This window comes from Dromiciops gliroides, chromosome 3 (assembly GCF_019393635.1).
Source record: "Dromiciops gliroides isolate mDroGli1 chromosome 3, mDroGli1.pri, whole genome shotgun sequence".
NCBI classification, from domain to species: Eukaryota; Metazoa; Chordata; class Mammalia; order Microbiotheria; family Microbiotheriidae; genus Dromiciops; species Dromiciops gliroides.
In genome coordinates, this window is record NC_057863.1 from 615,999,979 (window position 1) to 616,012,229 (window position 12,251).

At 46.3% G+C, this 12,251-nt stretch overlaps 1 protein-coding gene across 2 annotated transcripts in view; it reads right to left on the bottom strand.

Annotated features, from left to right (window-relative positions):
- IGSF21 (immunoglobin superfamily member 21) overlaps positions 1 to 12,251 on the bottom strand; it is a 416,639-nt gene that overhangs the window by 32,754 nt on the left and 371,634 nt on the right. For both annotated transcript variants that reach the window (XM_043996557.1, XM_043996558.1), the window contains one exon: positions 1,502 to 1,617. In XM_043996557.1, coding sequence (XP_043852492.1) covers positions 1,502 to 1,617 — 116 coding nt within the window. The remainder of the gene's footprint in view (positions 1 to 1,501; positions 1,618 to 12,251) is intronic.

The window sequence follows — 12,251 nt, forward strand, 5'->3', positions numbered from 1 at the left end:
AAGGGGGACTATTTGATTGGGTGAAACCTTAGAGGCCTGGCCTGCTGAAAGGTTTCAAGGGCCCTGAGGCACCGTTGGTAGCGACAGGGGGAATGAGCAGGAGGCATTAGAAATGAACCGGCAGCATCCTGGAGGGCACCCACCAGGATGCCCTTGGAGGACAGCAAGCATTTCCCATCAGCCCTTTGTCATTGTCCACTGATGTTAGGGGTTGGTGGGTGGTGGGGGGAAGTAGGAGGAATAGATGTGGGGAGTGGGGGTAGGGGTTCAAAAAGTCTTCCTTTTGTACCCCAATCTTCTCTGGGGTGTGGGAGTTCCCATGGAGCTTTATATCCTATTCTTTCCATTGTACCTGGGGAGGGAATGTGAATTTCTAGTGGAGTTGATGCAGGGTCACATTGACCTTTAAATCAAGTGGTGTTTGTGCCCCCTGTGGCAAAGGCCATCAGCCAGGTCCTTTGGGAATCACCAGAGGATTAAGAGGTGTACAGGACCTTAGAGTCTACCCGCCTCTTTTTACATAGAAGAAACTGAAGCCCCTGAAGGAGATGTGACTTGTCCAAACTTCCAGAGGTAGGAAGTAGTACGTCATGGAATTTAAAGACAGTTTATAGGCTCATAACTCCAGAACTTAGAGGGACTTTGGAGGCAATCTAATCCAGCTCCCTGACTTGACAGATGAAGAAACTTGAGGCTGGGGAAATGACCCAGGCAGTAAGCAGCAGAGATAGGCCTTGAATCCAGCTCATGGTTCCAAATTCCAGTGCCCTTTTTATAGTACCATGGAGAAAGTCCCGAGTCAAATTTCTCCCTGATTTCTGCTTGTCTCCTTCCACCCTGTCTCCTTCTCCCACACACACCCCAGATTAGCTCCTTCCAAGTGACTTACCCACCCTGCCAACCACACTCAAGTTGTCCCTTAAAATAGCCATGACAATGAATATTGGGGAAAAATTGTCAAGGGCTCTAGGATATTGGGGTGACCACAAAAGAAATCCATCAGATTATAATTGCTCCCTATTTTTTTTATTTTTTTCTGCGCTTCCAGATCTGGAAGGTTGTGTTCTTTTTAGCCCTGGGAGACTGAATGAGAAGGAAGCTGAGAGGGCTAGAGGGGAGAATGGGTCAGGTCAGTGTGGGTAGGTGGGACCCAAAACTTACTGTGGATGGCTTATAAAATCCCAGGCCCAAGAATTGGAAAGGCCTTGAGAAATGAGCCAGTCTTACTCTTTGGTTTTGTTGATGAAGACACTGAGTCTCAAAGAGAAGTGACCTTTCCAAGGTCATACGAGTAGAGAGCAGCAGAACTGTCCTTCAGACTCAGACCCTAAGAATTGAGTTAGGCCCGGTTGGCAGCCTGGTTGGCGGCCTGGTTGTCCTTCTTGGTCCATCCCCGTCTCTCAGCTGGACCATCATCTGGAATGTTGGGGGATTGGGATCCCCACCCATGAGCAGACCAAAGGAGAGAGAGGTGGGGTTCTGGGGCCCTGGGGATACTTACCACAGGGGCTGGCTTCCCTCCTGACACAATGCAGACCAGGGTGAAGTTCTGAGCCTGGTAGCGGCTAAACGGGGCAGGTGTGTCAGCAGCCACAACGGCAATGGAAGTGGGAGGGGCTGTCAGGGAAGCAAATGCAGGTAGAAGTTTAGTGGATCAATAGAAGTTTAGAGAAAGCCTGGGCCGATTTCAGGGGCTTCCATTTTCACCCCTGGACAGCCAGCGAGTCAGCATTCCCTGCCACATCCCCACCCATTTGACCTCCAGAAAGCCTCCTGGGGGAGTCAGTAACGTTAAATGTTCCAGGATCTGAGGAATTAGACCCCAAAAGGACCTCGGAGAGGCCCATCCAGGGGATCATTGTATAAAGAGGCTCCAGAGAATGGCTGCATGGACTTAGGGGGAATTGGAGTCCAAAGGGACAATGTGGCTGCTTCTCACTTGGAGGAGAGGTAGGAAATGACTCAGAGCTTACAGTCCTTCCCCTCCAAGCAAGAGCCCTTTGGGCTACAATTCCCTAAGTCTATGTAGCCACTCTCTGAAACCTTGTCCCAATAGGAGGATCATAGATTTAGGGCAGGGCAGCTCAATGGATCAATGGATAGAGTACCAGGCTTGAAATCAGGAAGACCTGGGTTCAAATCCAGTCTCAGTCACTCACTAGCTTTGTGACCCTGGGCAAGTCACTTAACCCTGTTTGCCTCAGTTTCCTCATCTATAAAATGGATTGGAGAAGGAAATGGCAAACCACTTCAGTGTCTCTACCAAGAAAACCCCCAAATGGGGCCATAGAGAGCCAGACATGACTGAAATGACTGAACAATAGTGACAACAAGATTTAGGGCTGGAACCTCAACAACCCCCTCATTTTACAGTTGAGGAACCTGAGGCTGAGAGGTTAAATGACTTGCCCTAGGCCACATAGGTTGTAAACGACAGAGGTAGGATCTGAACCCAGGTTCTTGGATTCCAAAATCGATCCTCTTTCCTCTGTACTGCCCTGCTTCAAATCCAGGTTTGTTTCTTTTTTTTTTTAAGTGAGGAAATTGGGGTTAAGTGACTTGCCCAGGGTCACACAGCTAGTAAGTGTTAAGTGTCTGAGGCCAGATTTGAACTCAGGTACTCCTGACTCCAGGGCCGGTGCTCTATCCACTGCGCTAGCTAGCTGCCCCCAGGTTTGTTTCTTATCTCCCTACTAAGGCAGGGAACAGTTTAATCCGACTCTCTCTCCAAAAGGGAGCACAGGGCTCCCTAGAGTAAGTAGATGTTTATGGGAAAGTTTGTTGAGTGACTCATCGCATCAGTCAACATTCAATAAACATTGATTATGCAGAGTTCCAATAGTTACAATGACTTTTCTTTTCAACAAACATTTATTAAGAACGTTTTGTGTGCACAGCCCTCTGCCACAGTCCTCCTCGTCATTGTGTGGTGGGGACCATCGTTTCTTACAGGCTAGGGGGAGTTGGTAGTGGGGCGGAGGAGAAGGAGGCAGGGAGGGAAGGGATACATGTCCTGGCAGACTAAAATAAGCCAGGAGGCCTTTGAGTATGGGTCCAGGCTGGGATGTCTGTTGTCTTGAGCACCAGCACTTCTAAGTTCAGAGAAACATATCTGCAGGCTGGCTGGGGACAAATATTTCTGCCTGCAACATCTTACCAAGACAACATCCTGCTATACACAAAGGTTGCAATCGGTATCATTGATCCACTGGAGCATCTACGTGGATGACATCCCAGCATCTCCTACTGTTATCTGATCAGTAATCCCCTTTACACCATACCATTGAGTGCCCATCCAGCTTCTGTCTATACACTTTCAGAAAGGAGGAGCTCGCTACTTTCCTAGTCATTCCCCTTGGGGGGAGTTCCCATCATCCAGCAATTCTTCCCAACACCAAGTCTACATCTGACTCTGCGCAACTTCTACCCATTGCTCCCAATTCCACCCTTGGAGCCAAGGAAAACAAGGCTCATGGACAGCTGTCCAGATACTTGGGGAAAGCCATTATCTCTCTCCTCCCACCCCCTTTCCTGTCTTCTCTAAATTCAACATCCCTAGTCCATTGGTGGGTCCTCATATGGGGTGCGACTGAGAACTCCCAGATCTTCTGTTTCCTCAACTGTAAACAAATGAAGGGGAGGGTTGGGCTGGGTGGGTCTAAGTGGCTTGAGGTCCCTGGTAGCTCTAACCTTGACTCTACAGTCCCTTCCCATTTTGGTTGATCATGCCAATGGGATGGTTGTGATTGAAATAGGAGATACCTGGGAGATACAGGCAGGGAGGGGCCCAGAGCCAGGAGGTTATAGATTCCTCCACCAGTGGAGAGTTATTGAACATCCTTCACCTGTTGAATTCCTACTTAATTCAAACCTCAGTTTAGGCATAAACTCTGATAATATTGACAGAAAAACCCATAGAGCGGGATGCTAGGTGTCTATTCTACTACAGGATGATGATGATGATAAAATTAGCTAGCATTTCTATAACAAAAGTTTGCAAAGTGCTTTATATATATACATATATACATATACATATACACATATACATATATACATATACATATATACATATACAAATACATATACACATACATATACATATATAAAATCTCATTTGATCCCCCTGATACCTCTTAGATAAAGGTCCTATTATTATCTTAATTTTACAGATCAGGAGACTGAGGCAGAGAGAAGTCTGAAGATAAATGGCTTGCCCAGGGGCCCATAGGATGGTCCCTTTTCTGCTGTGTCTGAAAGCTGCCAACATCAGTGAAAGGAACTCTCTCATTCCTGTTCCTTCTCTGGGATGCCTTTAACCCCAAATGGAGAGAGATGAAACTCACAGCTTTTCCAAACTGGGATAAAAAGGAGATGGAGTCTTGGCATACCAACAGTGAAAGGTTGCCAATGACTCGGCTCAGGAAGGGAGACAGAAAATCCCACATGGGAGCTCTAGCCTGGCTTATATCTTTCTCTAGTTAAGGGGAAAGTCCTATGTTACAGTCTCTTGGTGTGACAGGAATCCAGAGAAGGGAGAGAGAACTCTACATGATAAGAGTCATACTTTACTTATCTTCTGATCCCTTCCCTGGTGATTTTGCCTATCAGGAGGGAATATAGCCAAGAAGTAGGATGAAAGCAAAAGGAAAAAAAGAAAGTCTCTATGAAAACAAAGCAAATATCATGAAATTCAGGTGTTGAAGCTCATGCATTTTATAGTTACTTAATAAACATTAAGTGCCAACTGTGTGCCAGACACTGTGGTAAGTGTTGGGGATACAAAGAAAGGTGAAAGACAGTCTCTGCTTTCAAGGAGCTCACAGTCTGATGGGGGAGACCATAGGAATGAAGAAAGCATTTATTAAGTGCTTACTGTATGCCCGGCACTGTGCTAAGGACTGGGAATACAGAGAAAGGCAAAAGACAAGTCCTTGCTCTCAAAGAATTCATAGTCTAATGGGAGAGTCAACATGAATGGATAAAACATTTATTAAGTGTTTAGTGTATGCCAGGCACTGAACTAAGGACTAGGAATCCAAAAAAAGGACAATCCCTGCTCTCAAGGGATGGGGGAAGGCAGCACATTAAAAAGATGAAAAGAGGGAGGGAGGGAGGGAGAGTTCCTGGGTGAGGGGTGTGATGAAGTCCTGCAGCCAGGTGGGAAATGATGAGGTCTCTGTCCTGGTCCCCCTTTTTAAATGAAGAATATGGGAGGGACTTTCTGATGTCCACCCTTCACCCTCTCCAATCAGAGGGAGGGAGGGGACCCCTGGGGGCCATGGGGTGCTGAGGAAGTAGGAGTTTCACAATTGATTTGATCTTGTAGGAAGATGAGTTTCTATAATGTAGGAACCCTCACAGCTCTCATTCCAGGGTTTTCTATTCTTAGTCTGTGAACAATTCTAACAAGCTTGGGGCATCGCCATGGACAGAGATCATGGATTAAGAGCCAGAAGGATCTGGGTTCCAGTCCATGGCTGACACATCCTGGTTGTGCAGCCTTGGGTGAGTCATTTAGCCTCTCAGTCCTCTAGAAAACCCCCTAAGAACCCAATTTTTGGAGAAGGTGCCAATCTGGTGGCCGTGGGATGATGACAATGAAAATAGGAAGAGATACCTGGGGGACAAATGCAGGGAGGGGCCCAGAGTGAGTCTTAGCAATTCCAAGAGGTTTTAGATTCCCCCACCACCGGAGAGTCATTGGATTCTCTTCACCTGTTGATTCCCTACATAATTTAAGTCTGAGTCTAGGCATAAACCCTGCTATTCAGGGTCCAGTTTAACTCATCTCTTCACTTGGGAATTTCCTAAACCAATGAAATCACGGGTCCAGGCCTGTGACAAGCTTACTTGTCCACCACTCCATCAACAGCAATATGGTGGTGGTGGGGGTGGCAGGGGTCACGGGGAACAGGGCATCAGGAAGGAAGTGAAAAAAGGAGCCCTGCAACATCAAGGCAGATATGGTCAAACCCAGGTCCAAAGCTCAAGCATCTATTCAATAGGGGAGCCCTCATGGCCCTCTTCTCATCAATACTGATAAGAATGGCTGGTGGGAGCAGCTTGCTCAGAAATACTTAGATGGGAATACTTAGCCAATTTATTTTCATCAGTGTGTTTACTGTCTTCATTGACATAAACCCCTTCTGCTTATAATTTAGTGTAACATGGTCATTGAGAGTAGCTGAAAAAAGCAGTCCCCATGATGGTCAAATGATAACAGCATTTATCTAGGGCTTTTATATTTGCAAAGAAGATTACAAATATTATTTCATTTGATCCCCACAACAACCTGGAGAGGTAGGTACTATTCTTATCCCCACTTTATAGATGAAGAAACTGAGGCAAACAGGTAAAGTAGCTTGCTTAGGGTCACACAGTTAGGAAGGGTCTGAGGTCACATTTGAATTCAGGTCTTCTTGACTCTTTGGCCCAGTAGATAGAACACTGGGTTGGGAATCAGAAAAACTCCTCCTGAGTTCAAATCTAGCCTTAGACACTTACTAGCTGTGTGACCCTGGGCAAGTCACTTCACCCCGTTTATCTCAGTTTTCTCATCCATTAAATGAGCTGGAGAAGGAAATGGCCAACCACTCCAGTGTCTTTGCCAAGAAAACCCCAAATGGGGTCACAACAATTACTTCTTGATTCCGGGTCCAGTGTACCATGCACTATGGTGCCACCTGGATGCCTCCTTGAACCTCAGTTTCCTCATCTGTAAAATGGGGGACAATAATATCCATGGCCCCTGTTTCACAGGGTTATGCTGAAATGCAAATGAGGTAGTGTCTGAGTACTATGTACACCTCAGTTATCATCACACTCCAATTTCTCTTCCCGCTCTGATGTTCCAATGTCCTTTTCAGCTCGGAAAGTCTTGGAGGCTTCAACATATGTTCCCTCATTTCGCCGTACATCTATGTGATCATATCCATGTACCTCTGTACGTAAATCCATGTTTGGGAGATCGGTAGCCAAGTCACGCACACCACCCACACAGACCCTGATCAGGAGTTCTGTTCCTGTCCCTCGTTAGATTTCCGAGCAGGTGTTAGCAATATGTACAGTTAATCAAGCCCGTCAGACAATAACTGTTTTCAATTGTATAGACTGTGACACTGCCGCTAATAGCGTTCTGCACGGCTCGGCCTCCTCTCTCCCCTCCCCCCCCCACTCCCCATCCCTCCTCCCCTTCCATAGAACTTAAACCTGGGACTCATGGCATTTCAGACAACTGATTGTTGTTTTAGCATTTGCCCAATGTCTCTCAGCTACAGGGCTCTAAGCAGGTGTGATCTAGAACTGGGCCCCAGAGAATTACATCCTCTAACTTCTGTTAACTTGTCACATATCTGTTTCTTCCAATAGTTATAGAATGTCAGGGCTGAGAGGGGCCTTAGAACACAGGATGTCAGAGCTGGGAGGCCCCTTAGAACAGAGAATGTCAGAGCTGGGTGGGCCTTTAGAATACAGAATGTCAGAGCTATGAGGACCTTTAGAACAGAGAAGGTCAGAAGTGGAAAGGCCCTTGGAACAGAATTTCAAAGCCGGGAGGGCCTTTAGAACAGAGAAGGTCAGAAGTGGAAAGGCCCTTGGAATAGAATTTCAGAGCTGGGAGGGCCTTTAGAACAGAGAAGGTCAGAAGTGGAAAGGCCTTTGGAACAGAATTTCAGAGCCGGGAGGGCCTTTAGAACAGAGTTATTACAGATAGGAAAGGTCTCAGGACATAGAATATTGGAGGTGCAAAGTACCTAAGAAATAATTTAATACAACTCCCTAGTTTCTCAGGTGAGAAAACAGCTATGCTAATTGAGGGGGTCTACAGTATTCCAATCTGTTGCTGATTAGTGAAAGCTTCCTTAATCACTAGTCAGTGTGTACTCAGGGAAGACAAACTTATCTTAATGTCCTTGTGAAGAGAATTCAGCTAGGGAAAAAAGTAACTGTGTGCTGGAACCAAATACAAATGATCTTTGCAGGATCTGCTATTTTGGCCTCCCCACGGCTGTATAACTTTGGGAGTTTGCTATACTTACAGCCAGAACTGTCAGTAAATGTGGGGTCCCCACGGATTTATGTTTTTTGTTTTTGTTTTGGCGGGGCAAGGAGGGTTAAGTGACTTGCAAGGGTCACATAGCTAGTAAGTGTCAAGTGTTTGAGGTTGGATTTGAACACAGGTCCTCCTGAATCCAGAGCTGGTGCTTTATCTACTGCGCCACTTAGCTGCCCTGTCCCCACCGTTTTATGGATATGTTTTGTCTGTGGGATGGTAGCCTTGGAAAAGTCCTTTCCTGGGTTTCTCTGTGGGGCTGATTGGGGCTCCAGTCCCCCAAGTCCCTCCTTCTGCCAAATAACTCAGGGCCCTGACATCTCTGATCTCAATAATCCTATTGCTTCAATCAATGAGGTTTTTCTTGGGTGGAGGGGAGAGACTGCACACATTTTCAGGGGTGGGTGGGTAGGATTAAAAACTAGTTGCAAATTACATTATTTGCAAAAATCCATTCTTTCCTCCTGGCATGTCTGGTCTATTGACTCTTTCAATCCTGCTCTATTTATTAGAACCATTTCCAACCTCCCAACCTGTTAATCCAAGTGTCTATGAATATAAATGTTCCTTTACTTTTCTCATTGCCCATTTCTTATCACATAACTTGACGGCTTCCCCCTCATCCTTATCAATCAATGTCCCTTCTGTTCCATCCAGACATTGATTGAAACCCAGTTCCCTTGGAAATCCCGCTCTCTCTTCACCCAGCTAACAGCCCGGGCTCCGTCCGTCTTTGTCCATTTGGCACCCATGTACTCATCACTGAGAATCATATTAGCTGTAGGCTACTCAGCCGGCCTTGGTCTCATTTACCAAGGCTATGAGTGCTTAGAGGACAGAGACCACATTGGGTGACATAGAACCCAAGGAGAAATCAGAGAACATAGATCATTAGAGTCAAATAACCTCTCTGCACCTCCATTTTCTTATTTATAAAATGAGAATAATAAGATCTACTGCACAGGGTTATCATGGGGATCAAAGGAGAACATACAAAACAATCACAAACCTTAGGTCACTTTGTACATGGTGATTATTGTTATTACTTTTGTGTGTGTGTGTGTGTGTGTGTGTGAGGCAATTGGGGCTAAGTGACTTGCCCAGGGTCACACAGCTAGTAAGTGTCAACTGTCTGAGGCTGGATTTGAACTCAGGTCCTCCTGAATCCAGGGCGGGTGCTCTATCCACTGTGCCACCTAGCTGCCCCTGGTGTTATTACTTTTATCATTGTTCTTAGCTTTTTTTTTTTTAATATGGTTCAGTTAGAAATGGTCCTAGGACAAATTGACTTTCTTGCTATTATTATTAATAATTAGTAACTAATTATTAATCAAGTTGGAAGGGATCTTTGTATGTAAACGGTTAGAAAATAGATTGTTGGAGCGGGAAGGGAGTTTAGGAACACCGGATGCTGGAGCCAGATGGAGAATGTTCAATTCGGGAGGAGCTTTAGAACATAGAATGTCAGTTGGAAAGTACTCAAGAACCTAGAATGTCAGAGGAGGAAGGGAACTTAGGACAGAGAAGATCACCAGTAGTCTACTGGAGCCAGCTTGAACTGGAAAACTGATTAGTAAATTTTCAGAGAGCATTATACCTCAGAAATTGCCAAATGTCTTGTGGATTGTCTAGCCTTGAGAAAGTGCTGGAGACAATTTTAGTAATGCAGATTAAATGTAAAAGTCTATTGAGGGTACATTTATTTATTATTTATTCTCCTGGAGAGCTGATTGTTCAACATTTATCAGCACATTTCTGAAGAACTGCCCGCAAGAAACCTCATAACCTGGAATATCAGGGCTAGAAGGGACTTTAGAATAGAAAATGTCAGAGTCCTAGAACCCAGAATGTCAGAGCTGGGAGCACCCTTACAATTCAGGATATCAGGATTGGGAGGGCCTTAGAATATAGGATGTCAGAGGTTAAAAAGGCCCTTATCACACAGGATGTCAGAGCTGGAAGGGCCCTTAGAACACAGGATGTCAGAGTTGGTGTGGAAGGAACCTTAGAAATTAACCAGTCTGATTCAATTATTTTATAGATGGGGAAACTCAGCCTCCACACAGCTGGATGGACATATCTCTTTTCCATGGCTCCTTTTCCAGTGATCTCACTGAACCAGGAGGGAATCTCCCTCCAAAGCCTGCGGGCAGGTCAGTGTCTTGGTCCTGGAGCATGTATCTATGCAGAACCTGATCTGGTCCATTTACCTACTTCACAATCCAAGAGAGTCAGTTCTTGGAAGGGCTGCCCTCAGAGTTCATGCAGTCCCACCTGCTCGTTGTGTGGCTTCTGTGACTCGTGTAATGTCCCAAGAGTTACTGAGCCTTTGTGGACTCCTCACAGAAGGATGGCAATGATGATGAAAACTCATCTTAACAGAGCCCTTGGATGTTGGCGAAGCACCTTTTCACCATAATCTTTAGAGGCAGGAATTGGCCTCTTATTTTTCCTTTTGTTCCCTTAGCCCCTAGCACAGGGCCTGGCCCAGGCTTAGCACCCTCAATGATTGATGATAGTGAGTCTTCTTATGCTCCTTTTACAGATGAAGAAACTGAGGCTCTGGTGGAGGATTTGCTTTGCTTATGATCACAGTTAATAAGTACCTGAGGAGGGACTCAGACCCAGTAGCTCCAGAGTTGGAAGGGGGCTCAGAATTCATCTAACTCAACCCTCTCATTTTACAGATGAAGAAACTGAGGTCCAGAGGTCAAAGGATTTACCCAAGGTCACCCAGGTTGTAGGTTACAGAAGAGGGGTGTGACTTAGGCCCTCTGGGCTATCTCTACGACCCCACATTGACTCTTTTTTTTTTTTTTTTTGGTGAGGCAATTGGGGTTAAGTGACTTGCCTAGGGTTACACAGCTGGTAATTGTTAAATGTCTGAGGCCGGATTTGAACTCAGGTCCTCCTGAATCCAGGGCCGGTGCTCTATCCACTGTGCCATCTAGCTGCCCCCCCCCCCCGACTCTTACAGATGTGGAAACTAAGAACTGGAGAGGTAAAGTGGTCACAGAGCAGAGCCAAGATTTGAAGCCAGTTTTTCTGGCTCTAAACTAATCCACTTTTCATGTGCTAATTGGGGTTAAGTGACTTGTCCAGGGTAACACAGCTAATAAGTATCTGAGGCTGGATTGGAATTCAGTTTCTCCTGACTCCAGGGCTGGTGCTCTATTCTCTGTGCCACCTAACTGCCCCTTTTGATTTTCTATTGACTTTGGTTTGCCCTATTAGAATCTCTTCCTCCTCCTTCTTGGGATTTTCAGGTTGCATAGACCTCATTTCTCTGTGGATTTTGGAGCACCCATTTGACTATGCTCATAGGCCCTGACAAGGCATCCATGCAGAGGGTTGGGGGTGGGGGAACGTGGGATTCCCCTCTTCTTCAGCAGTCCACTCAGGAGGAGGCCTGAGTCAGCGGGCAGAGTCAAACTTCATTGAGAATCACAACGCAGGAGGGTGAGCTCCAACTCGAGGATTTATGTGAAAATTAAATATTGAACTGAGCCAGTGAAGCAGTCGAGTTAAGAAAACAAAATCCAAACCCCCCCAGAAGAACCCAACCTGTCCTAGAAGAGAGCCCCAGCCCCAAACCAGATGCCCATCAGAGCAAGAGCAGTAACACAAAAGATGGAGCAGCGAGCCCTTGATAAGGCAGCTGTTCTCCCCCTTCTCTTGTGTGTCTGTGCCTCAGGCTTCCTCCTCCCACCTCACTCCACTTGGCCCTTTCTCATCTTAATGGAAGCAACTAGAGCCTGGTGCTCACATTGAGCTGGAAGGCGTTTGGGGGCTGTTTACTAGCTCCCATAAATCTGCAGCCCCTTTACCTTCCCCACTCTCCCAGGGACAAGCACGATCCCAAGGATCTCCCATTTTCCCATCCATGTGACCTCTCCCATCAGTTCACCCTTCCCACCTCTAAATCCTCCTCCCTCTATGGGAATGGGTGACTTTGGCCTTGGAGCCAAAGGGGCATAAACAGCTGGAGTGATGTTGAAATGAATTTGGCACACTCTCACCCTCACCATTCATTCATCTATCCATCCATCCATCCACCCACTCGACTCTCCATCATCTGCCTCTCTCTCTCCTCCTCCTCCACCAGCTGTTGTACTTTCTAATAAGCAACCCCTGACTGGCAGCTCTGGATCACCACGAGAAAGCCTGGTATGGGAGCACCAGAGAGGGCCTGGATTACAAT